We start from the raw sequence: 26,783 nt of genomic DNA on the forward strand, positions 1-26,783 counted from the left end.
TCTTGTTATTGTGGATGATTATTCTCGCTTCACTTGGGTATTCTTCTTACAGGAAAAATCTCAAACCCAAGAGACCTTAAAGGGATTCTTGAGACAGGCTCAAAATGAGTTCGGCTTAAGGATCAAGAAAATAAGAAGCGACAACGGGACGGAGTTCAAGAATTCTCAAATTGAAGGCTTCCTTGAGGAGGAGGGCATCAAGCATGAGTTCTCTTCTCCCTACACACCACAACAAAATGGTGTAGTGGAGAGGAAGAATAGAACTCTATTGGACATGGCAAGGACCATGCTTGATGAGTACAAGACTTTGGATCGGTTTTGGGCCGAGGCGGTCAACACCGCTTGCTACGCCATCAACCGATTATATCTTCACCGAATCCTCAAGAAGACATCGTATGAACTCCTAACCGGTAAAAAGCCCAACATTTCATATTTTAGAGTCTTTGGTAGCAAATGCTTTATTCTTGTTAAAAGAGGTAGAAAATCTAAATTTGCTCCTAAGACTGTAGAAGGCTTTTTACTAGGATATGACTCAAACACAAGGGCATATAGGGTCTTTAACAAGTCCACTGGACTAGTTGAAGTCTCATGTGACGTTGTGTTTGATGAAACTAACGGCTCTCAAGTAGAGCAAGTTGATCTTGATGAGATAGGTGATGAAGAGGCTCCGTGCATCGCGCTAAGGAACATGTCCATTGGGGATGTGTGTCCTAAGGAATCTGAAGAGCCTCCAAATGCACAAGATCAACCATCCTCCTCCATGCAAGCATCTCCACCAACTCAAAATGAGGAAGAGGCTCAAGTTGATGAAGAAGAAGATCAATCAAATGAGCCACCTCAAGATGATGGCAATGATCAAGGGGGAGATGCAAATAATCAAGAAAAGGAGGATGAGCAAGAACCAAGGCCGCCACACCCAAGAGTCCACCAAGCAATCCAACGAGATCACCCCGTCGACACCATCCTCGGCGACATTCATAAGGGGGTAACCACCAGATCTCGTGTTGCTCATTTTTGTGAACATTACTCTTTTGTTTCCTCTATTGAGCCACACAGGGTAGAGGAAGCACTTCAAGATTCGGATTGGGTGGTGGCGATGCAAGAGGAGCTCAACAACTTCACGAGGAATGAGGTATGGCATTTAGTTCCACGTCCTAATCAAAATGTTGTAGGAACCAAATGGGTCTTCCGCAACAAGCAAGACGAGCATGGTGTGGTGACAAGGAACAAAGCTCGACTTGTGGCCAAGGGATACTCCCAAGTCGAAGGTTTGGATTTCGGTGAAACCTATGCACCCGTAGCTAGGCTTGAGTCAATTCGTATATTATTAGCCTATGCTACTTACCATGGCTTTAAGCTTTATCAAATGGACGTGAAAAGTGCCTTCCTCAATGGACCTATCAAGGAAGAGGTCTATGTTGAGCAACCTCCCGGCTTTGAAGACAGTGAGTATCCTAACCATGTCTATAAGCTCTCTAAGGCGCTTTATGGGCTCAAGCAAGCCCCAAGAGCATGGTATGAATGCCTTAGAGATTTTCTTATTGCAAATGGATTCAAAGTCGGAAAGGCCGATCCTACACTCTTTACTAAAACTCTTGAAAATGACTTGTTTGTATGCCAAATTTATGTTGATGATATTATATTTGGGTCTACTAACGAGTCTACATGTGAAGAGTTTAGTAGGATTATGACACAGAAATTCGAGATGTCTATGATGGGGGAGTTGAAGTATTTCTTAGGATTCCAAGTAAAGCAACTCCAAGAGGGCACCTTCCTAAGCCAAACGAAGTACACTCAAGATATTCTTAGCAAGTTTGGAATGAAAGATGCCAAACCCATCAAGACACCCATGGGAACAAATGGGCATCTCGACCTCGACACGGGAGGTAAGTCCGTGGATCAAAAGGTATACCGGTCGATGATAGGTTCTTTACTCTACTTATGTGCATCTCGACCGGATATTATGATTTCCGTATGCATGTGTGCAAGATTCCAAGCCGACCCTAAGGAAGCTCACCTTACGGCCGTGAAACGAATCTTGAGATATTTGGCTTATACTCCTAAGTTTGGGCTTTGGTATCCTAGGGGATCCACATTTGATTTAATTGGTTATTCGGATGCCGATTGGGCGGGGTGCAAAATCAATAGGAAGAGCACATCGGGGACTTGCCAGTTCTTGGGAAGATCCTTGGTGTCTTGGGCTTCAAAGAAGCAAAATTCGGTCGCTCTTTCCACCGCCGAAGCTGAGTATATTGCCGCAGGTCATTGTTGCGCGCAATTGCTTTGGATGAGGCAAACCCTGCGGGACTACGGTTACAAACTAACCAAAGTCCCTTTGCTATGTGACAATGAGAGTGCAATCAAAATGGCCGACAATCCCGTCGAGCATAGTCGCACTAAACACATAGCCATTCAGTATCATTTTTTAAGGGATCACCAACAAAAGGGAGATATCGAGATTTCTTACATTAATACTAAAGATCAATTAGCCGATATCTTTACCAAGCCTCTTGATGAACAATCTTTTAACAAACTTAGGCATGAGCTCAATATTCTTGATTCTAGGAATTTCTTTTGTTAACTTGCACTCATAGCTCATTCATATACCTTTAATCATATCTCTTTTATATGCTATGACTTATATGTTTTCAAGTCTATTGTCAAAACCAAGTCATAGGTATATTGAAAGGGAATTGGAGTCTTCGGCGAAGACAAAGGCTTCCACTCCATAACTCATCCTTCGTCGTCGCTTCAAGCAACTCTCCGTTCTCGGGGAAGACAAGCATGAGCATCAAAGAAAAGGACTTTGGGGAGAAATGAGCCCAAAGCCAAAGGACCGGATTTCGTCTTCGGTATAATCTTAACTCATTTATTTATGACCAAAGGGGAAGATAGCACTTAAAGGGCTCTAATGGTTCCGTTTTTGGCGATTCATGCCAAAAAGGGGGAGAAATGAGCCCAAAGCAAAAGGACCGCACCACCAACCAATTTCAAAAACTTAGTGTTGAATATTTTCAATTGGTATCCTATTGTGTTCAAAAAGGGAAGAAAGTAGCATTTCAAAAAGGCATATCAAAACCCTCTTGAACACTAAGAGGAGGATCTCATTTAGGGGGAGTTTTGTTTAAGTCAAAGGAAAAGCATTTGAAACAGGGGGAGAAAATTTCAAATCTTGAAAATGCTTTGCAAAACTCTTATTTACTACCTTTGACTATTTGCAAAAGAACTTAGAAAAGATTTACAAAAGATTTTGCAAAAACAAAACATGTGGTGCTAGCGTGGTCCAAAATGTTATAAGTAAGAAACAATCCACGCATATCTTATAAGTATTTATATTGGCTAAATTTCAAGCAACCTTTACACTTACATAATGCAAACTAGTTCAATTATACACTTCTATATTTGCTTTGGTTTGTGTTGGCATCAATCACCAAAAAGGGGGAGATTGAAAGGGAATTAGGCTTACACCTAGTTCCTATATAATTTTGGTGGTTGAATTACCCAACACAAACATTTGGACTAACTAAGTTTGCCCGAGTGTATAGATTACACAGGTGTAAAAGGTTCACACTCAGCCAATAAAAAGACCAAGTTTTGGATTCAACAATGGAGCTAAGTGGGAACCGAAGGCCCTCTGGTCTGGGCTCACCGGACTGTCCGGTGTACACCGGACAGTGTCCGGTGCACCACCGGACAGTGTCCGGTGCACCAGAGGACTCCAACTCGAACTCGCCACCTTCGGGAATTTCCAGAGGCACTCGCGCTATAATTCACCGGACTGTCCGGTGTACACCGGACAGTGTCCGGTGCGCCAAGGGAGGACGGCCTCAGGAACTCGCCAGCTTCGGGAAACTCCAACGGCTAGTCCGCTAAAATTCACCGGACTGTCCGGTGTGCACCGGACTGTCCGGTGCAACTCCGGAGCAACGGCTATCTCCGCGCCAACGGCTCTCTGCCGCGCATTTAATGCGCGCTCTGCGCGCACAGATGTCAGGCACGCCCACTCCGGCACACCGGACAAGGAACAGTGCATGTCCGGTGTGCACCGGACACCCAGGCGGGCCCACAAGTCAGCAGCTCCAACGGCTAGAATCCAACGGCAGTGATGATGTGGCAGGGGGCACCGGACTGTCCGGTGTGCACCGGACTGTCCGGTGTGCCATCGAACAGACAGAACTCCCAACGGCCATATTTGGTGGTTGGGGCTATAAATACCCCAACCACCCCACCATTCATTGCATCCAAGTTTTCCACTTCCCAACTACTACAAGAGCTCTAGCATTCAATCCTAGACACACCAAAGAGATCAAATCCTCTCCAAATTCCACACAACACAATAGTGACTAGAGAGAGTGATTTGCTTGTGTTCTTTCGAGCTCTTGCGCTTGGATTGCTTTCTCCGTTCTTGATTCTTTCATTGCGATCAAACTCACTTGTAATTGAGACAAGAGACACCAAACTTGTGGTGGTCCTTGTGGGAACTTTGTGTTCCAAGTGATTGAGAAGAGAAAGCTCACTCGGTCCGTGGGATCGTTTGAGAGAGGGAAGGGTTGAAAGAGACCCGGCCTTTGTGGCCTCCTCAACGGGGACTAGGTTTGCGAAAACCGAACCTCGGTAAAACAAATCCACGTGTCACACTTCTTACTTGCTTGCGATTTGTTTTTCCACCCTCTCTCGCGGACTCGTTTATATTTCTAACGCTAACCCGGCTTGTAGTTGTGTTTATATTTGTAAATTTCAGTTTCGCCCTATTCACCCCCCCCTCTAGGCGACTATCACTCCGTTAGTAGGGCATAGTGGTCACCCCGAGTCAAGTAAGCGTGAGCATGTCGCACCGCCTTAAGTCGTTGCCGACTTAAGCTGATTGCTCCGTTAGTAGGGCATAGTGGTCACCCCGAGTCAAGTAAGCGAGAGCATGTCGCACCGCCTTAAGTCGTTGCCGACTTAAGCCGATTGCTCCGTTAGTAGGGCATAGTGGTCACCCCGAGTCAAGTAAGCGTGAGCATGTCGCACCGCCTTAAGTCGTTGCCGACTTAAGCCGATTGCTCCGTTAGTAGGGCATAGTGGTCACCCCGAGTTAAGTAAGGGTGAGCATGTCGCACCGCCTTAAGTCGTTGCCGACTTAAGCCGATTGCTCCGTTAGTAGGGCATAGTGGTCACCCCGAGTCAAGTAAGCGTGAGCATGTCGCACCGCCTTAAGTCGTTGCCGACTTAAGCCGATTGCTCCGTTAGTAGGGCATAGTGGTCACCCCGAGTCAAGTAAGCGTGAGCATGTCGCACCGCCTTAAGTCGTTGCCGACTTAAGCCGATTGCTCCGTTAGTAGGGCATAGTGGTCACCCCGAGTCAAGTAAGCGTGAGCATGTCGCACCGCCTTAAGTCGTTGCCGACTTAAGCCGATTGCTCCGTTAGTAGGGCATAGTGGTCACCCCGAGTTAAGTAAGCGTGAGCATGTCGCACTGCCTTAAGTCGTTGCCGACTTAAGCTGATTGCTCCGTTAGTAGGGCATAGTGGTCACCCCGAGTTAAGTAAGCGTGAGCATGTCGCACCGCCTTAAGTCGTTGTCGACTTAAGTCGATTGCTCCGTTAGTAGGGCATAGTGGTCACCCCGAGTTAAGTAAGAATGCAAGTCAATCGTGAGCAACCTGAGTATCTTTGAAACCCCTTTTTCATTGATGACATATTTCCACTTTACAGAGTACATCGTCGTCTCGATAGCTTCTGAAATACAGCTAGGGATAAAACTTCCTGAGGTGTTCTATGTTCCAGGAGTTCCCGACTTCTGTGCCATCCATCTGAGTGAGACGATATGATCCTGGCCGAGTGACTTCTGCTACTATGAAGGGTCCTTCCCATAAGGGCGATAACTTATGCCGTCCTTCCACCGTTAGAATTCGGCGGAGGACGAGATCTCCTACTGAAAAGGATCGCTGTCGCACAGCCTTGTCGTGATAGCGCCTTAGAGTCTGCTGATACAGTGCTGATTGGATTACCGCATTCAGCCGTTCTTCTTCAAGTATATCAATGTCCTCCAGCCTGGTGGCCTCGACTTCTGCTACGTTTTCGAAGATCAACCTTGGCGCCCCGAACTTGAGATCGGCGGGTAGCACTGCCTCTGACCCATAGACCATGAAGAAAGGAGTGTTTCCATGCAGGGCTCGGCTAGGTTGGGTTCTTAGGCTCCAAACGACATAAGGCAATTCCCTTATCCACTTTCCTGCGAATTTTTCATTCTTATCGAAGACCTTTTTTCTAAGTGCCTCCAATATCATCCCGTTGGCTCGCTCAACCTGCCCGTTGGCTCTTGGATGTGCTACGGATGCATACTTGATCTGAATGCTCTTTTGCTCGCAGAAGTCGAAGAATTCTGAACTTGTGAAGTTGGATCCTAAGTCAGTTATGATGCTGTTTGGTATCCCGAATCTGAATATTATGTCCTGTATGAATATCACGGCCTTAGCAGAGGTTAAAGAAGCAATGGGCTTGAACTCTATCCATTTAGTGAATTTGTCGATCGCTACCAATACATGAGTGTATCCCCCCTGAGCTTTCTTGAAAGGTCCGATCATATCCAGTCCCCAGCATGCGAAAGGCCAAGTTACTGGTATGGTCTGCAGTTGCTGTGCTGGCAGGTGTTGTTGCTTTGACAAGTATTGGCAAGCTTCGCACCTCTGAACTAACTCGGTTGCATCGTTCTTTGCTGTTGGCCAATAGAATCCTGACCTAAAGACCTTCCCGACTAGTGTTCTGGAGGCTGCATGTATTCCACATTGCCCAGCATGGACCTCCTCCAGAAGTTGCTTCCCAGTGGACGGGAGGATGCACTTCATGAAGACGCCTGACGCACCCCTTCTATACAATGTCTCCCCAATGAGTGTGTAGTGAGCCGACTGTCTGGCAATACGCTCGGCCGAGTTCTTGTCATCTGGTTCTTCTTCATTCTTTATATACTTGGTGATTGGCCTTCTCCAGTCATCAGAGTCTGACTCGGGTTGATCTATAATGTTGCACTCTTCTGTTTGATTCATTGAGATACTCGGCTGCAGTATTTCTTGCGCAAAGACTCCGGGTGGGACCTGAGTTCGACTGGATCCTAGCTTGGATAGTACATCGGCTGTTGTGTTCTGATCTCTCTCTATATGATGGAATTCCAGACCCTCAAATTTATCTTCTAGCTTTCGGACGGCGGCACAGTATTTTCCCATTGAATCACTTGAACAATCCCACTCCTTGTTTATCTGGCTGATGACTACCAGAGAGTCTCCGTATACCATCAATCTCTTGATGCCCAATGAGATGGCGATGTTCAATCCATGGATCAGAGCTTCATACTCGGCTGCATTGTTGGAGGCCGGAAATAGCAACTGGAGGGCGTATTTGAGGTGCTCGCCTCCAGGTGCGGTGAAGAGAATCCCTGCTCCTGCTCCCTGCAGCCTTAGCGAGCCATCAAAATACATTCGCCATACTTCTGCAGTCTCTGGATTATCTGGTACTTGCTATTCAGTCCATTCTGATACGAAATCAACCGGTGCTTGAGTTTTGATGGCAGTGCGAGGTCGGAACTTGATGTCATGAGATCCCAACTCGCAAGCCCACTTGGCTATTCGGCCAATGGCTTACTTGTTGTGAAGAATATCCCCTATTGGAAAACCAGTGACTACTATGACTTTGTGGTCATCAAAGTAGTGACGCAGCTTGCGGGCAGTTAGAAGTACTGCGTATAATAGCTTCTGAACTTGAGGATACTTTTTCTTTGAGGGGCCTAGAACTTCACTGATGAAGTAAACATGATGTTGTACTGGATAGGCATGTCCTTCCTCTACTCGCTCGACTACCAACGCGGTGCTTACCACGTGAGTCGTGCAAGAGATATACAGTAGCAGATCTTCAGCTGGTTGAGTTGACGTAGCTCGTCGGGGTGGCTTCAGTACTGGTGGTGGTGTCAAGAATTTCTTCAGTGCATCTAGAGCCTCCTGTGCTTCTGAAGTCCACTGAAACTTATCCACCTTCTTGAGTAGCTTGTAAAATGGCAAACCTTTTTCCCCCAGCCTGGATATAAATCTGCTCAGAGCTGCCATACATCCAGTAAGTCGCTGAACCTTCTTTTGTGATCGAGGCGCTTCCATCTTCATGATAGCTTCAATCTTATCCGGATTAGCCTCAATTCCTCGGTGGCTGACGATAAACCCGAGTAACTTTCCAGCTGGTACCCCAAAAACACATTTTTCAGGATTAAGCTTCCATCTATATCGTCTCAGACTGTTGAAAACCAGCTGTAAGTCTTCGATGAAGTTTTCCGAATTCTCCGTTTTGATTACCACATCATCTACGTAGGCCTCCACACGCTTGCCCCAGTGATCGGCTAAGCACGTTTGGATGGCTCTCTGATAAGTCGCTCCAGCATTTTTGAGGCCGAACGACATGGAGGTATAATAGAAAGCACCAAACAGAGTGATGAATGCTGTTTTTTCCTCATCTTCCTTCGCCAAACTAATCTGATGATATCCGGAATAGCAATCCAAGAAAGACAGCACAGAACATCCAGCGGTGGAGTCCACCACCTGATCTATCCTCGGGAGCCCGAAGGGATCCTTCGGACAGTGCTTGTTGAGATCAGTATAGTCGACGCACATGCGCCAATCCACTTTATTCTTTTTGAGTACAAGAACAGGGTCGGCTAACCACTCGGGGTGTAACACCTCCCTAATAAATCCAGCCGCGACCAAGCGAGCTAACTCGACGCGAATGGCCTCTCTCTTGTCGGGCGTGAAACGACGTAGTTTTTGCCGAATCGGCCTTGCCTGGGGATAGACCTTCAGTTTGTGCTCGGCCAGTTCTCTTGGGACTCCCGGCATATCCGCAGGTTGCCATGCGAATACATCTCGGTTATCTTGCAGAAACTGGACGAGCGCGCTTTCCTATTTGTCGTCCAAGCTGGAGCTGATGACGGCAGTCTTGCGTTCATCAGCGAACCCTAGGTTGATCCTCTTGGTTTCTTCAGTCGGCCGCATAGAGGTCGCGGCCTGAGCTTCGTTCGCCGGTACCGCAAGGTCCTCCTCAGGCTTAGAGTTCGCCAGTGTTGAAGGAACCACCAACGGCTTGGTGGTGAGGGCTGCTTGGATGGCCACTCGTAAACATTCTGCGGCGCCTTGGAAGTCGGCGCGCACAGTTATGATTCCTTGCAGTCCTGGCATCTTCAGTATCATGTACGTGTAATGTGGAATGGCCATGAATTTGGCCAATCCCGGCCTCCCGATGATGGCGTTGTACCCGCAGTCGAAGTTCGCCACTTCGAACCTCAGGAACTCGGTTCTGTAATTCTCCGGAGTTCCGAAGGTGACAGGCATGTAGATGTGGCCCAGCGGGTATTCCCCTTCCGTCGGCACGATGCCAAAGAAAGGAGTGTCCGACTCGTGGAGCTCTTTGAGGTGAACTCCCAAGCCTTGGAGTGTCCGGGGGAAGGTGACGTTGATGCTGCTCCCCCCGTCCACTAGCACCTTCTTTACCCGGCTCTCTCGGATCACCGGATCGGCGAGGAGAGGGTATTTGTCTGGGTGGTCGAAGTTGAGCCATTGATCCTCCCGAGTGAAAGTGATCGGGTGCTCCGACCACCGGTATGGGGCGGGAGGACCGGTGGTCGCCACCAGTATCTGGCGGTCGTTGAGCTTCTGTTGTCTTTTGTTCTCCTGTGACCCATGTCCGCCGAAGATGACGTTGACCTCCCTGTCAACGCGCGGGAAGGCTCCTCCTCCTCCCTCCTCCTGCTGATGGGGTTGTCGTGGTTCATCTGGTCCTCCCCTCAGCGGAGGAGGAGGTAGAGGTTGGAAGGGTCGACCGTGCCCGACGGAGTGCTTGAAGTCCCGGCAGTTACGAAGAGTGTGGCGCATGCCCTTGTGGTACAGGCACTGGGCATCGAGGATGTCGTCCAGCGTATGTTCGCCTCCACGAGGTCCTCCTCAGGCGCGAGAGGCAGGTGGTCCGGCGGCGTGTACTTCTTCGCGAGGCCTCTTCTCCCATCGTTTGTCGGGTTGCTGGTTCGCGTCGCGTCGTGGTGCTGCCGGTGCGAGCTTTGCTCCTCCGATGAGGTCCTGGGCCCGCTCGTCGGCGGTGATGTAGAGGTCGGCTTCCCGAAACAGCTCCTCGGAGGTAGTCGGCGCCTTCTGTAGTATGGCTCGGACGAAAGCCGAGTCATTGGATCCTCTGTAGAAGTCCTCGATCACGGCCGCCTCCGTGACCTCGGGGATACGATTTCTCATGGTCTGGAACCTTTTGAGGTACGACCGAAGAGTTTCGTCCCCCCGGCGCTTGATGGATTTGAGGTCCCATGGTTGCGCCGGTTTGTCGGCGAGGGACTGGAAGTTGGCGGTGAAGCGTCGACTGAAGTCGCCCCAGTCGTCGGTGCAGTGTCGGGGTAGATGTCGCAGCCACTGCAGTGCGTCTTGCCCAAGGACAATGGGTAAATACGCGGTCATCACGTCTTCGGATGCCCCGGCAGCTCGAGCAGCGGTGGTGTAGATGGCTAGCCAACCCCCTGGATCCTGCTTAGGTTCATATTTGTCGACATTGGATACCTTGAAGTTGGGAGGCCATTGGATGGCCCTAAGGCGCGGAGTAAGAGCAGACACTCCGCAGGTGTCCTCCTGTCGTCGGGGATGATGCCTATCCCGGGGAGGGGAGTAGTTGTTGTGGTTCCTCGACCGTCCCCGGGTAGTACCGCCAGTTGAGGCCATTGCCGACTCAGTCCTGGTGGCCTGGCTCCGAGCTGGGATGCCATGATCCATGTCGTACTCCTCCCGGCGGCGGATCTCGTTCTCATGCCGCCGTTCACGCGAAGCATTGATGGAGCTTCGCGCGTCTCGGTGACTGTTGATGGCGTGTCGTAAATCGTTCGGCGAGTGAGCGAGCGGTAGAAGATGGTTGGCTGCCTGGGTGAACAGTCGTCGGTAGCCCTCGGCGTCGGGAGTCCGAGGGAGTCCATCAGCTATCCGAGCTAATACTCCTCCGACTTCGCTCGGCGTGTTCATGGCTCGGGCAAAGTCGGGGTTCAGGTTGCGCCCGAAGAATGGATTCTCCCGACGTTGCCTTGCATCCTGCTCGGCTTGTTCCTGAGCCCGGCGGCGATCACGTCGTCGGGAGTTCCTTCGTTCTCTGAAGACGCGTTCTTCCGGAGTTTCTCATATCTCCGAGACCTCGTCTCGCGAGACAGGTTGCTCCGGATCTCGTTCTCCGGCCGCGTGATGTCGTCGAACGTTCCTGCGACGGTTCCTCCTTCGGCGGGATTCTCGTTGAGGCGGTTCTTCTCCGGGTGCGGTTGGCTCGTCGTCGGAGACGGTAGGCGACTCCACTCTCCCGATGAAGAGGATGTCGGGGTAGAATGGTGCGGCTATCGCGGCGACCTTCTTTCCGTTCTCCTTTGAGGGCGGAGGAACGGAAAGAACAACTTGCTTCTCCTTGGTCTCCTTCTTCCTCGCGATCTGTGTCCATTCTTTTGTCGGGGAAGTAGACAGTGGAGTTCTCCGGGTCACCGGGCCCTCGGCCCCCAACTTTCCGGAGGCGATCTTTTTCCGGAGAGCTGGAGGTCGCGCTTCTCCGGCATTTTCGGAGTTTGTTGGAGGAGACTTCTTTTCCGGCGGATCCGCAATGCGGTGTAGAGTTCCCTCTTCATCCGCCACGGATGAGATTGTTCCGAAGCAGAATATGGATCCGGGACGCAGGGTGATCTTGCTGTAGAAGGTGATGGCCATTGAGCTATCTTGGATCGTCGACACACCCCCTACCTGGCGCGCCAGCTGTCGGTGTTTTGGGTCCGACCGCACACCCGGGGTTACCCCTCAAGGTGTTTTTAGGAGTAGGACGGTGTCGACAACTGTAGCAAAATGGTTCATGTCGATTGCACGAGGGACAGTGGACAAGGTTTACAGGTTCGGGTCGCTTAGAGATGCGTAACACCCTACGTCCTGGTGAGTATGCTTGGTGAACGAGGTTTACAAGAGAGCTCTCTGAATCGAGAATGCAGAGAGTTGATGTGGGGGCTAAGTAATAGGGTCGATCGTTCTGAAGGGGTGCCCCCTAGGCCTTATATACTCGACCGTGGGGCAATACATGTGGATATGATAACAACGAGTAGCTAAAAGATAGTGAACTGCTTGAGTTTATCTCCATGTAGTTCTGCCGACTTATCCTCGCATGGCTCTGTTGCACGGGGGCTCTAGCGCGGGAAAGTCGGATCTCTGTTGCGGTCACTCGCTCGACGTTGTGGGCCGTCCGGGTTTGCATCAATCCGGCCTCATGTCGATCTGCATTGCTCGTTGTCTCTCCCCAGGCCCACGAAAGAATGACCTTACGATTTATTGGGTCCTTGGGCCTTTTGTGAGGTCTTTTACTCTTTTAGTGGACCCGGGGGATATCTATCCCCCACATGCACCCCGTGGGAATGATCTTCGACGGAGGATCAACTATGAACTATGAAACATGTATTTGTATCTTCGATGTTGTTTGTGAACTATGAAACAATGTCATGTAATGTATTTGAACTGCTAAATATTGTTATTGGACTTTTGATAATATTTGGAGTCATCTTTTCTTTAAATTATGGGGTCTCAATGTGCTTTATTTACAAAAATACACATGGCTTGGTTTCTGTTTTTATGCCACCGGTTAATTAGGCCAGGAGCCGATTAATCGGGTTTATCGACCGATTTATCGGCTTGAAACCGTTTCAAATTCAAAAACTAGGTGGTTTCGATTTTATCCGGTTTCTACCGGTTTATCGCAATGAAGGATGATCGGTCCCGGCTGGTTTTCACCCCTCAACCGGTTTGCTATTATAGGTCTCCTTTTAATAGACTTCTCCCTTATGGTACTCTCAAAATAACCTTCTCCATAATAGTATTTAGAAGTGATGTTACTCTTTAAAATAATATTCTAACCTTTTTTATATTTCTTTTTTCCTTTCTTTTTTCCCTATCGTCTAAACTGCTCATAGTGCCAGTGTTCCCAATTTGCATCTGTTGAGCGCCGCTGCAAATGAGCAAATCCATAAGCCTCCGCTACCTGGTTTTTTCTCCAGCATTGGGCTCACGTGTAGTAAGGATGTAAAGCACTATCACAAATCAGCACTGATTATTTCCATAGTAAAATCAAAAGAAAATATAAACATTGCAGTTAGATGATAACTCATACTGTGCAGGTCATGCTCTGTCGGTATTTAGACCTGATGATTGCCCTCTGTATGTTTAGTTTCTGAACACATCAGTTCACACCTATATAATCCAGCAATCATGCCTCGACCAAAAACGGTGTTACAGTTTCTGAACACAACAGGTCCCAAAACGGTGTTTACAGTTTCTAAACACATCAGTTCACAACAATACGAGCAGTTTAGAAGATCAGTTCACATCTGTGGCAAGTTCCTCGATTAGAGCACCGACCTCTGCACCCACACCACTGCTAGATGCACCATATTCACCAAGAGGTTTAATCTGGCGCCATGAACCTAGAGTCGATCCAAGTTGTTGCTAGAGGAGATCCAGCGGCTGGTTATTCGTGGACGAGGCTAATTAGCGTGACTTGTTGTTGATGCAACGCTTCAACATCGCGGATGCCACCTTAGCTTGGAGAAACAGTTCATCGCTGCCACTGCCAACATCATGGTTTGACCGCTGCATCGTAGATTCAGAACCTCTTTAGGACCCGTTCGATTTCATCATAGACCATATAAATTGAAGGAGAATGGTCAGTTTAAATCCTTAGTAAGTCAAAAAATTTCTAAATTCACACTAATATTTTCCGATCCATATGGCTGATAAATAACCGAACAAGCCATTAGGAACTGCCATTGTCCACCAGCGAAGCGGTCGCTGGCCAATCCTGGTGCCTGGAGACTGAATGAACTGTCGACTGAGAACTCAGAATGAAATCTTTCTGATGAAGCATCTGCACAAACTATGCAATAAGCATGGTACCCCTTGGGAAGCTTATCCGCGAGAAATACTGTCCCAATGGTCAGCTACCTTCGCACGTCCTTGCAGAGAGCTTCTTTTTTGAACTTGGTGTGTGTTTTTGATAAATCTCACCCCTCCCCCAAGTAAGGGTGGAACTAGACGTCCGAATTCTTAGAATAAAATTGATATTTTGAAATAGACATGTTAGATAAAATATAAAACAACAGTTTCGATGGTTGTCCTACTTCACGCGTGAAACACGTAGGTCTATTCTCCTCTCTACTAGTGAGCCGTTATCCATAGATAGACCTTATTACCTTAAAAACAACCTAACGTTCCGTGACAAACCACTCAAAGTCCAACACGATATGAAGACGCACGCAGCGCAACGCTCTTGTAGTATCACACCGCTAACTAAAAGAGTATGAATGATTAAATGAGCTAAAAAAGAGAAGCCGGACTCCTTTTAACTCGTACCTTTCTAGACTTTTTGTTTAAGATAAAATATAATATTTGTTCGGACATTGTAGGGTGGGCGTTACGTGGGTTAGGAGAGTCAAAAGAAATCTAGTTGCCTACTACTAGCAATATACGATTGTGGGCCTTGAAACTGGCGAACGTAAGCTCTGAGCCCATGAGCTACTGAGCGCGCAACATCAGCAGATTCGTCTGGCGTCCCAGCTGACAACCTTTGCGACGAGATCCCCATCCCGCCTCCACCAGCGGCCACCTTACCACACGATCCGAGTACAGTGGCCCTACTGGCAGTCGCGCTCTCGGAGCTCTGAGAAACTCCACGTGGCGCAGAGAAGAAGAATGGGATGTCGTTTTGATCTCGGTCGATCGTCAATTCGTCTCCCCGTGGAAAAAGCGGCGGCGCAGGTGCCGCCGTCGGCACTGGTAGAGGCAGCTTTTCTTGGCTCAGCCACGGCCACTGCCGCACGCGCGTGAGACAACCGGGAATGCGCGCACGGCCGCTCCGCCATTCGCTGCTCGTTTCCCACGAGCTGCTTATGCCAACATGGCATGCCGTTGGCGTCCCGTCCCGCCACACGTGCTCGACTCGAGATTTTGTCACTCGTCCTAAGACGTTGGAGCCTGCTTCCTCGGTGTCGTGGACATAGTACACAACCAGGACGATTGTGGGGTGTGTAAAAGTATGGTCGAAAATTCAAACTCGGGTCTATATGTGTTCCATGTTAATCTCTCTAGGTTCTTGGTTTAAGATACTAATAATAAAAAATATATTTTTGGATTTTCAAATTAAAACCAGTGGTCAAGGACGAAGCTAGATAGTTAGCAGTGGGTACATATGACCCAACGAGAAATTACAAAACTTGTGAAAAAGACTAGATTTTCACTATATATATATATATATATATATATATATATATATATATATATATACACCACATACATATATTACTATGCACCCTCAAAGTATTTATAGTTTTACGCCCTTCTTTGATTTACTCTAGCTTCACAATGCCAGTGGTGAAGGGTTATCGCCGTTGATTTGTAAACCACTGGAAGTAGTTGATCGGTAGTGGATTCTAGTTCTATAACAGTATTAAAGAATCTTCAATAATACTTTAAACTAGTGTCTCAAATTAAAATATAGAACTCTACGTAGAAAAAAATACTCCAATAGTGTTAAAATTTGATCAAAAAATTATAAACACTCTCATGTGTCTCAAATATACTACATCATAGTGAGTTGTTATATAATCTAGATTTAAATTTTTACTGTTGTAATATAATATTTTATTAATGTCTTAAATTATATAAAATATACTCATTTTTAAATTATAAGATATTTTTATATGTTATATTGTTGAAGATGCTCTTACAACCATGTGATACAGAGGTGAGACCAAAGATTACCTTACCGAACGAGAACAGGTGAAATCTGGCATTTTTTTCTCGTTCCCGCTGTATACCTGATGTATTCCGGTTTTCAAATTTTAAAAATATAGAGGTCAAACTTTGACCAACAAAACGGTTTTTGGAAATCGCACACGAGAATGTAATCATTGGGCGAGACATAGTAAACCGAACATTGTCATGTGATGTCTTCGTTCTGTCAAGATAATCAGAAAAAAGTGCCAAAGTATTAGAATAACTGCATTTCTATTTATAAAAAAAAATTATAAATTGGCAACACCAAATGCATCTCGTAATAACTTAACAGATACAGGCCTGCAGCACAAATAGGAGGAGTAATTCTGTCGTTGTTCTCATGATCGAGCGGATTAGTAAGGTTGATTTGAGAGACTAAAGAATAGTCTATCCATTTTAGTTTTATTTAGTCTCTAAATTGGTAAACGGTGGTACTAAACTGTTTTAGTCTCTAGTACTTGACTAAAAGGTACTAAATCATATTAATTATATTGTTGCCGGCAATCTGGGTAGCACCAATCACTAGGGGTGTGACGTCTGGTGGTGCCATCTGCGGCGGCACGGACGGTCCGCGATGGCACGGGGTCGTCTTCATCGCTGGAATCTAGATCTCGATCTCTAGGGAGAGATCTTAGGGTGCTCCAGGTCGACTTGTCACCCGGCGCATCCTCAGACGATGTGGAGTCATCTGAATTAATAGACACTCGACGTAGTGTATCTTGAATGAACAACTAGATCTTATGGTTGTCTTGGGATCAGCAGGACACCTAAAACAGATTTAGACGACACAGAGTCCAATATGGGTGGAGTGGATATGTAGAAAGATATAACTAGAACTACGCTACATCTACTCTTAGGATAGGAATAATAAAGAAAGTAATTTATTTGATTAGAATGTGTTCGAGGCTTTTTAATCGGTCGTACCCATTCATATATAGGGGGGTCTGAACCTGTTCCTAGGCAATAGCTAATAAATTCCACGTGATTATATGGATAACCACGCACGAGATAAAGTATAATCGCCCGAGTTAATCTGACCTTGGGACGTGGACCTTCCGGCCCCCTAGGGCCGCACCCTCGCCACATTTGGTGTACAACATCTACCTTTTGTCCTCCTTTATTTCAGTTACACTAATGAAAGGAGAATACTAAGGGATATTTTGTTCCTCTTATGATTTATTTAATACTTTTTAAATATTTTTAGTCTCTAGACCATAATATGTAGGGACTAAATTTTAGTCCCTTGATTAAAAGAACTAAACGAGCCCTAAATATTGAGATTATTTATGTTGTCCACCATCCACCACAAAAAATAACTTTACGGGTCTTCTAGAACATTCTGTTTTCCGTCGGAACGGAATTTTGTATCCTAAATATTATGGATTGACACTACTTGAGTCGGGAAAAATTATCACCAACATCCCAAAATGCAAAATTCACTGGTCGACGTGACATATAGAAGAAAAAAAAATCAAATCCGAAGACCTTCTGAGATTAGATAAAAAGAATTTCCAACCTCCGCTGCACCATTTACCGGCTTAGGATTCTCCGACGTCGCGCGTGGTCACTGCTGCGTGGGATCAGATGTCAAGTGACTTCGACATCAGGGGATCCGATTAAGGCGTCGTTAGTTTCGAACGGAACGGTCTATTCCCTCTCTTATTCCCTGTCTCTTTCCGGGCTGGATGAATCAATCTGGCTTAGAATTCGGTCCAGTCTGATAGATCCGTTCGTTTTAATCTAGACCAAAAACAGACTCACCTGATTTGAATTCTCTTCAGGGCCTGTTCGTTTCTACTGGAATGCACCAAGGATTGTTCATGTTGATAAAACTTATACAAATTAGAGAAACAATCTGGGTAGAAACAATTCCGGTTCTCCATTCCATGTCTACCGAACGAGCCCTCACTCAATTTTTGGTATGGAACGAGTCCTAGTGAGCTACCTCCCGGGTTGGTTCCTGGGCTAGTGACTAGGAATTAGTGACAACACATGTATCACTTGATACTGGGCTGCTTTCGATCCTGACCTGGTTTGGACGTTGGCCCGTTGAACGTGGTCTAAGGGTTTATTCTGTTAGAAGTAGATTGAGAGGATTTGAGAGAATTAAATCTCATATACAAATTTATATAGAATGAGATTTAAGTTTTCCAATACTCCCCAATTCATTTTAAACTGAACAATTCATTTTAAACAGAACAAGCCCCTATGAAGCGGACGGCTTTTGACTGGTCCGACCTGGCTTTTGATGAGTTGTTTGTACTGGCCTGGAAGCCTCTGCTTTCCAGAGCGACTTCGCTACGCTAGCAACCCGCACGGTCCGGACCGGTCCACCACACGCACTGCCGGAAATGGTAAAGGTCAACAGCAACAGAGTTTCACCGCCAGTACTGCCCACTGCCCAGTGCGGTGCCCACCCTCTCGGTCTCGGCCCCTCCCACCGCACGCCACAGTCCTTGGTCCACGTATGGGAGAGCTAGGATTGGGCCCCACCCGGTAAAAAGGGTAGCAGCATAGCAGTAGCCCTCCGGTAACAAAAACCAACCACCCCTCCACCGGTCCACCCTCCTGTGTTGGCCTTGGCTCCTGGCTTCCTCTCCTCTCCCATCTTCTCCTTCCTTGACCCCAGCCCTGCGGAGCCGGAACCGGAGCCAGGGCCGGGGAGCGTGCGAGTGCGAACGCAGGAGCAGCTCACGCGCGTGCGGCACACCACCTCTCGCCTCAGCGCCGCCCCACCCCCACTATAAATAACGGGACCATCCTCCCCTTCCCCTGCCTCCACCTCCGCTCCAGTCCCGTGTCCTCCTCCCGCCGTCTCTCTCGTCCCGGACGCCTCCGCCGCGCCAATGCGCCACGCCTCGCCACCGCAGGAGCTCCCCGCCGCCGGGCGCGAGATCCAGGCGGCGCTGGCCCCCGCCAACGGCAACGCCGCGGGCGCCCGCGGGGGCGGAGGCTCCTTCACGGCGCTGCTGGGACTCCCCACTCCGCAGGCCATGGAGCTGCTCCTCCCCCGCACGACGCCGCCCGCCCTAGCCCTAGCCCCAGCCGCAGCGCCCGCGCCCACGCCCACCTTCCCCTCCGACCCGCACCTCGTGGACCGCGCCGGGCGCTTCTCCACGTTCGCGCCCCCGTCGCCGCCCTCCCCATCCCCAACGCAGCAGCCTCCACCGCCCCCTCCCGCCGCCGTCGCCGGCAAGCGCAAGGCCGACCCCGTCGACCGCGCCTCCAAGGTGGACTGCCACATCACGCGTCTGCATTTCCGCGCGCACCTCGCCGGAGCTTAGGTTCTGATTGCTCCGTGTCCGCAGGGGAAGGCGGCGAAGAAGGGGAAGACGGCGGAGGAGAAGCCCGCGGCCGCCGGCGGCGAGGACGAGAAGCCGGCGTACGTGCACGTGCGGGCCAGGCGGGGCCAGGCCACGGACAGCCACAGCCTCGCCGAGCGGGTGAGCTCGCTTCGCCGCGCCGCTCCGCTAATCGCGCGCCTCGCTGAGCTCTTAGCCAGCCTCATGGGAGGGTCAGATTCGGTCTGCCGCGAGGGTTTATGCCAATGATTGGGTTATTAGGACGTGGTGACGAACGTCGCCGCTAGATCCTTTTTGGGGGGTCGCTTTCGCCGCTAATTACTTAATTATTCGTTCTTCTCCAGTCTCGCCAAAAAGCTGATTATCCTTTTCTGTCTTTTTTATAAAAAAAAACCACTCATCAGGCGAGACGCGAGAAGATCAATGCGAGGATGGAGCTGCTCAAGGAGCTGGTCCCCGGCTGCAGTAAGGTCCGTGTGCCTGCATTTTCTCTCCTATGTATGCATTTCGCATGCCCCACCTTCAATTTGCATCGCCTTTTGGATGGAAGCCTAAACTACGCAATATGTGACCTAGTGTCATGTAAAAATTCCGGTTCTCCTACGCGTCCAACTACATTGCTTTTCCTGCCGTCGGTGGTCTTTTTACTGCTTCTGAGAGGCCATCTCCGAATGGTCCTCCCTTTGCTCGGCCTCGGCGCCCTGTAACTGTGCAACGCATTGCAGTCGAAGATGCTTGCTAGCTAGACGCTGCCGTGGCCGTGCGGCATACTCCATTACTCCGCCTGCTTGCCTCGCTGGTTGCGAAAACAAACCACCGTATATCACGCGGGGAAGACCTTAAATGCAGTGCGTTCCAGAACGTTGCGGTGCCTGGTTATTCTGGCATCGTGCGCCCGACACGTCCTTATGGGTCGGTTTGCACGACGGGGGTGGGATGGGAATGGAGGGGGTATAGTGGCCGGCTCCCTTGTGGGTGATAGACAGGGGGGAGGCATCGTGATCCGGCAGGCATACCTAACCGGGTATTGGGCGTGATTGTCTGGGCGGAATGTAGCAGCCGCTTTGAAAGGTCCCGGGGCGGGTAGCTTAATGGGGGGTGGGACTGGGACGGGCTTGGTCTACGCCATGGCAGCTTCCATCCTCCTATCTTGATGGAATGTTGCTATCCTCCTTTGCGCTGCGCTCGCAATAATGATTTGGATTATGGGTCGGCATCTTTGGGTGTTGGATTATGGAGGTGGTGGCAGCATAGGCCACCATTGGGGAGGAGTGGCCGATTGCTGGTTTTTGCTGGTGCGTGGAGTTTATGGGGGGAATGGTTGGTGTGTGCCATTGCTACTGCGATGGTTTGACCATTAGTTTCACTGCAAGGACAGCAACAGCAACAGCTGTTGGTATGGACTCTGGAGTGGTGCTGTAGGTCAATTCCATGTGAGGTTTCGTGTTTCCTTCAACAAAGGCGCAGGGGTTGCCATATTCCAGCTACTGTCGTTGCTGGACCGGCTACAAAGTTGCACAGCAATTCACTGTCACGAAGCAATGAACAATGTTCTGCAGTCAAGCTTGTCACTGATTGCTATTCACGCATGAATTGGTATTCTTCTTTTTGATAAACGAATTGATCTTTATGATGACGCTATTAGGCTGCGTGCTACGCCTCTCCCCTCCTCTCCTCTCCTCAATTGTTCTTGTGAAATAATGTTACTTTAAATATCTTGGAATGAAACTCTAGTCTAGGCAGTTCTCCATTTGATTTTGCTTTCCTTACAATCTAAAAATGATAATGGAAGAACCGAGGAAAATGAATTAGTTAATTAATGCATGTTGTTTTTTTTGGGCCCTATCAGGTATCAGGAACAGCGTTGGTGCTAGATGAGATCATCAATCATGTTCAGTCTCTCCAAAGGCAAGTTGAGGTAACTGTTGATATCCCTTGCACAACCTGAAAAATCTGAAAAGCCCTTTTCGTTTCTAGCCAACATAGCACGCATTATCTTTCTGCTAATCTCACTACTGTTCTACCGATGTGGTTGGTCCAGTACTTGTCAATGAGGCTTGCAACTGTAAACCCGAGGGGCGATTTTGGTGGGCTAGATAGCTTTCTGACCACGGAGGTACTTATGCTGCTATCCTTTTTGTCAGCTTTCTACAAGTTGGGCCTCATTGATTTACAGACACATTTTTAAGGAAAGCTTTCTCCTGGAGCAGAGTGCTTGATTAATGAAAAACCATATGAACTTTTGAAGTTTTTTCTGCTTGAATAGCTTGGTTTCGGCGGAACTTCTGTTAAAACTAGCAGGATACCTCATGCATACTCAAATATGCTGCTGTTTTTTTCAGATCTAGCCAAGTTGGGTGCTGTTCTGTCTAGTTATAGCCTGCTTCTTCCATTCCAACAAGAATATATATATATATATATACAGTTTCTGGAGGAGTAACAAAAATCTCAAGTGTGAAAAAATATCAACATTTTACTTTTTCAAATATATATTTATTTTGAAAATCTACAATGCTTAGTGCCTTAGTCTAATGATACTTATTATGTGTCATAAATACTAGTATGTTTATATATATATTTAGTTAAATTTAAAATTATTTGACTCGTTAGGAACAAGAGTTTTATTCCTTTTTGATAAATTTGGGACGGAGGGAGCAGTTGGGAACAGCTACCCAGCTGTTGTAAGCAGCCAAACCACTGCAACATGTACGTGTGCATGTAGAAAGTTAGTTATACATAAAGAAATGGAAAAATGTGTCTGATTTATGAGGTTTCCATTTCCTAGAGCTTCTTTACTCTAGAGTCAAATGTTTTAGATTTAGTAGAAATAAATTCGAATATATGAGATATAACTTTGACACTACTACACATAAGAAATGAGATGTTAGTTTGTAATGCAAGTAGTTTCCGGCAACGATACTTTTCGGTATTTAGGATCATACCCACATAGATGATATTGATGGAGATGTTAGCCATAAAAATCAAAATAGGGTAGAGAAAATAGCACCAAACATTTGCTGTTTTATGCGACCTGGAGATACCATATAAGTTAAAAGGCAAATTTTATAAGACGGTGATTAGACCTGCTATGTTGTATGGTGCATAACATTGGCCTAAAAAAGGCGTCATGTTCAACAGATAAATGTTACGAAAATACGCATGTTGCGTTGCATTTATGGCTGTACAAGAAGAGGGAGTCTGGAATAATGACATACATGATAGGCTAGGAGGTAGCACCAATTAAATAAAAGCTTGTCTATGGTCTAAACATAACCAACGAATACCTCCACGGGCATCAATGATTTAACCTTGAAAAGAGAGATAGGAGAAGACCGAAGTAGATATAGAAAGAAACAGTAAAAGAATACTTAAAAAGATGGAATATATCCAAAGATTTAACTTTGAATAGGAGGAAATGGAAAACAACTATTTAGGTGCCTCAACTTTGAGATTTGTGGTTTCTATTGAGTTTTAACTCTAGACTATCCTAATTTGTTTGGGATTAAAAGGTTTTTGTTGTTATAATTATTGCATCTTTGGTACTGTCTATGAAAAGTTTGATGAAAGTCTACCTCGCATATTGTTTTTTTATTTACCTTTACTACTCTGTGGTTCCAACTTTAGATTTTTCCTTTAGGCCCCATTTGGATATTTTGCAATATTTTACACCTGTGAGCGGTTCCTGTTTTGAATTTCTAGTGAACAATAATTTACATATGTGACTTAACTCTCTTGTAAAATATTATCCTGCTACATGGGAATGAATAGAACATGCATGTGCATGCCGCATGTGTGGGTAAGCGCGTGTAACCCAACTCACGCATAGCATGCTTCGCGACACCCGTCACCGCGTCAGCCCTGCCCACTTTTTGGTGCCATGGTGTCCCTCACAGCCTCACAGGTGGACACCGCTGAAGAGGTGTGTGAGTGAGGCCAGAAGAGCACAGTGCAGCTCGACATCTGTCGTGCCTTTTCTAGGGACTCATGAGGTGATTTTATTTTTCCGGTTGGATAGGGTAAAACCGAGTGTAATTAAACTGTTTTCACAAGCCATCCAAACAACTTATTCCAATGCAGTGGGTATAAGTTTCCAGGCTGCTGATTTACACCTGTTTAGGTAAAACAAGGCTTCCAAACAGGCTCTTAGAGAGGAAAATAGCTCTCTGGTAGTAATAAGACAGCTGAACCAAGGTCGATTGCAGATGTCCTGATTCCTGAAGTTGCTTCATATTGAAGGATATCGTTTGAACTCATTATCTCAATAATAATCAAAGGCTTGCTCTTGTAGATAAATGTATCATTAGAGTATCATGGCTGGCCCACATATTACTTTCAAGAACGTCTTGGAAAATGTTCAGATATGCACACTTGCTGAAGTTTAAGCATTTCTGAGGTAGCAAATTCTTTGGAAGAAAATCAGATACCCACCTTGGCTCAAATAATCCTTTATGCAGTTGGAAGTGTGTTACTTCGGTGCTAGAAAACTCAGTGCTTGTTCTTTTTTAATCTTCAAACTGCTAATTATATATTTACTACTACTTTTACAGTGTGGAAGGATAGCAAGCTTCAACTGCAAGAACGGAATCGACTTGGAGCAGGTAACCTGGCCAGAAATGGGTGTTCATGGAGCAAGGCAGCTGATGCAACTCCAACAGCAGTTCTGGCATGGTGATTTGGCGCATCCACACCAAGTGGCTTCACAGTGGGAAAAGCGGGGGGATGGCCATCCTCCCGTCTTCAGCAACTCCAGTCCCTCTCTCTTCGGCTATGATCTAACAAGCTCTGGTAAACCTTGCACGCAGTCCTATATCACCTTCCTGAATGAATTTAGTTGTTTGTCGCTTACTTCACATATCACAGCCTGGCTTGCCCCACAACTTTTGTCTCTTAGTTTGTCCCGCCAGTGCTCTCTTGAGAACAAAGTGTACTGATAGGTAAATTTAAAAATTTGCTGTCCAAAACCTGAGGTGAATATTTTCTACTATCTAGGGGAAGTTTCTGAAGTATACAAAGCTATTTATAGTCATGGCCAAATCTTGAATATGCTAGCATAGTAGCATTGCTGTTATATTGGCCCAGATAGCAAATAGACACAGAAACACAGGTGAAGCAAAAGACATACAGAAGCATGTGGCAGTACAGTGACCAAGTGTTTTGCATTAGCTAATAAACGTGATAGAGAGCCAGAGATCCCAACTAGGAGTCCCTCTGTTTGCTTATGGAATTTGGAAACAACACAGATATCTAATTTGAGTTGCCGCGCCCTTTTTCAGAGGAAAACTTCTATTTCCACTGCTTCAGAACTATCAGCATTATCCACTTTTCATACTAACAAAAACCATGAGCCCAGGACTTCGCTAGAAAGATTAGCAGATTAGAGTGTCGTTGCTGGATCTTGGCCCCTTTTATTTTGTTTGTTCAATCATTATTGTCATTATGACCACTCTTTGGGGTGGTAAAGGGGTGTGTTGGTCTGGTGGATCTGTTCTCTCTGGCACAGGCGGACCCAACCGGTTGGTGCTGATGGCCCGAACTAATAAATGCGTGTCCAGAAAGAGAAACCATATCACCCCCGTCTTTCTGTTTGGGCTTGGCTGCATAAGGCCTGTAGATGCAGATCTGGTCCCTGGGCCCTTCTGACCACTCGTACAACTGTGAACGGCCCCACCGTTTCTGTGAGTTGTCCACTACTTGTCTGGGGGTCATGGTTTTTCTCGTGTTGTAAGTAGTGATATTAATGCATGAAGTGAGCTAGTATTGCTTTCTTGCTGCCATTTTCACAATGACACACCACGACAAGATCTGCCATTCTACTGCCCTTGTAATAACTAAGGATGTAGGTCAGCACTGGATGAGTTGATAGCTACTTATATAGAGGAAATGGTTGGAGCGTTCAGGCTCAGGCCTGGCCTGCCTAATTAAGCGTTTCCATAACTTGTGCTGCCAATAATTGTAGCTCCTAATCCTAGTATCATGCAATGCAAGCCAAGCTGACTAGCTCCACTGACCTACACCTTAGGCTTATAACACCGCTCCAGCTTTTGCTGCACCAATGAGAGAAACCAAAGAAAAGGCGGGTGATCTGCCGTTTGGATCTGGGCAACCGATCTGCGCTACTGCACTGGATCCAAGCAGAGTGCGTTGTGGAGACAGGAGCTATTGGAGCTACAGGCCTAATCATGCAAAGCGTTCAGGAATCATTAAACACCCTGGGGACCCCTTCTCGTTCCTGACGAGATGGCATGTCTGTACTGCATTACGGCTGGCAGAATCTGTTTTTGCCCGGAAATAATTGACAGTTTCTTGATGTACCGGTGCCTGCCTGCTCAGCGCTGAGTGGTATACAGGGAGCGCTGTCCGGCAATCCGGCCAGCATCTTTATCTCGCAGCCCCCTGCGGCAGCTTCTTCATGGGCTCGTGCTGAATGACATAAATTGTGTTAAACTGTTCTTTGAATCTGTGTTCATGAGATGTGCACATAGGAGTACTGAAAGCTACTGAAATTCCACACTGACCTTGTTCATGGGTTTTCTGCAGGAGCCCAGCAAAACCCGGCGAGCAAGCTAAAGACCGAGCTTTGATCGACAACGGTAAATAGCATGTCAGGGGAGCAAGATGGACATATTTGGGGGGGGGGGGGGGGGGGGGGGTGAGGGGGACACAGAATTTCAGCAAATTGATCAAGGCACAAACGAGCTGCGAATGAATGATGGCTGTGGATGGTTGATGGCAAGCCCAGCGAAATCAACATTTTCAGAGAGGGTATGTACATATAGCGATAGAGATACTGTTGGTGTTGAGCTGAAGACGGGGATGCATGATGGGTGAGGATACCGCTGTCTTTGGAGAGATAGGCAAGCCCTGTTGCTATCGTTGAAGAGATGGCCAAGCGATACCCTGGTTTCGTTACTGATGATGATGATGATGATGATGATGATGATGATGATGATGATGATGATGATGATGATGATGATGATGATGATGACGACGACATTCTTAGTGTATTTCTGACGACTATAATGGCAGTCTTAAGGTTATATGGGCAGCATTTTTTACGAACGCAAAACATATTTCAACAAGCATTGGAAAATTTGGCAATTCTCCTCCTAAACACGAATGTATCACAGCATATAATTATATATAAAATGCATGCTTATATACTCCTGCCGTTCTTAGTTGTACTGGGTTCTTTAGCTATGTAGTTTTTATTATGTATTTAGACATGTGTTATGTGCAAGAATGGCTTATTTAAGCCACGTATCTAGAAAAAGTGGAACGATTCATTATAATTTGAAACGTAGGTACTCCAAAGAAAAATAAAGTAGACAATAAAATGAAGAAAGAAAGATGCGTCGGGTTCACGAGAAAAGTTTTGTATCGACCATTCGACCTTGGTTCTTGTTTATGATCTTATCGTATTAATGTGAATGTTAGGATGCACAGTATTTCGAACAGACAGAGCACAAGATAACTGAAGGCGGACAACTCACTGAGGTGACGGTAAAACCACAAGCTTTGTGTTCTAGCTGAATGCGTACTTGTAAGCGACGAGAAGATTATCTCAGTGAACGGCCTTCCAGTAATCCCCGACGACAACTTCACATTTCTAGCGGTCAACTTTAGTTTGCTGTAACAAGTAGT

At 47.1% G+C, this 26,783-nt stretch overlaps 1 protein-coding gene and 1 long non-coding RNA gene across 5 annotated transcripts; one reads left to right on the top strand and one right to left on the bottom strand.

Annotated features, from left to right (window-relative positions):
- The first annotated feature begins 18,265 nt into the window (after positions 1-18,265).
- Positions 18,266-26,317, top strand: LOC103629727 (transcription factor bHLH48). Of its 4 annotated transcripts, none has more exons than XR_004850241.1 (7): positions 18,266-19,070; positions 19,149-19,283; positions 19,547-20,738; positions 20,992-21,060; positions 21,184-21,258; positions 23,690-23,927; positions 25,680-26,317. XR_004850241.1 is itself a non-coding variant. In XM_008650846.4 (7 exons), exons 1-6 carry the CDS (start codon positions 18,687-18,689, stop codon positions 23,515-23,517), a joined length of 816 nt encoding a protein of 271 aa, XP_008649068.1. In that variant the 5' UTR covers positions 18,332-18,686; the 3' UTR covers positions 23,518-23,535; positions 23,690-23,781. The 4 variants fall into 4 exon arrangements, 3 of the variants coding, with proteins under 3 accessions (XP_008649068.1, XP_020394964.1, XP_020394963.1); XM_008650846.4 differs by lacking the exon at positions 25,680-26,317 and adding an exon at positions 23,431-23,535 and having other exon boundaries at positions 18,332-19,070; positions 19,547-19,612; positions 23,690-23,781; XM_020539374.3 differs by having other exon boundaries at positions 18,416-19,070; positions 19,547-19,612.
- Positions 24,848-25,750, bottom strand: LOC109940184 (uncharacterized). The gene is made up of 2 exons (XR_002262768.1): positions 25,658-25,750; positions 24,848-25,562 (listed from the first exon to the last, which is right to left on the bottom strand). It is a non-coding gene; the product is annotated as an uncharacterized lncRNA (long non-coding RNA).
- Positions 26,318-26,783: the final 466 nt, after the last annotated feature.

Source organism: Zea mays, chromosome 6 (genome assembly GCF_902167145.1).
Source record: "Zea mays cultivar B73 chromosome 6, Zm-B73-REFERENCE-NAM-5.0, whole genome shotgun sequence".
In the NCBI taxonomy this organism is placed as follows: domain Eukaryota; kingdom Viridiplantae; phylum Streptophyta; class Magnoliopsida; order Poales; family Poaceae; genus Zea; species Zea mays.

What these genes read in the sequence shown, in the direction of transcription:
- LOC103629727 (XM_020539374.3), top strand. Translation starts at nt 18,687, where the DNA reads ATGCGCCACGCCTCGCCACCGCAGGAGCTCCCCGCCGCCGGGCGCGAG. An exon ending in GCCACAGCCTCGCCGAGCGG is followed by an intron (nt 19,284 to 19,546) that starts GTGAGCTCGCTT and finishes ACCACTCATCAG; the next exon opens with GCGAGACGCGAGAAGATCAA. An exon ending in CTCTCCAAAGGCAAGTTGAG is followed by an intron (nt 21,061 to 21,183) that starts GTAACTGTTGAT and finishes TGGTTGGTCCAG; the next exon opens with TACTTGTCAATGAGGCTTGC.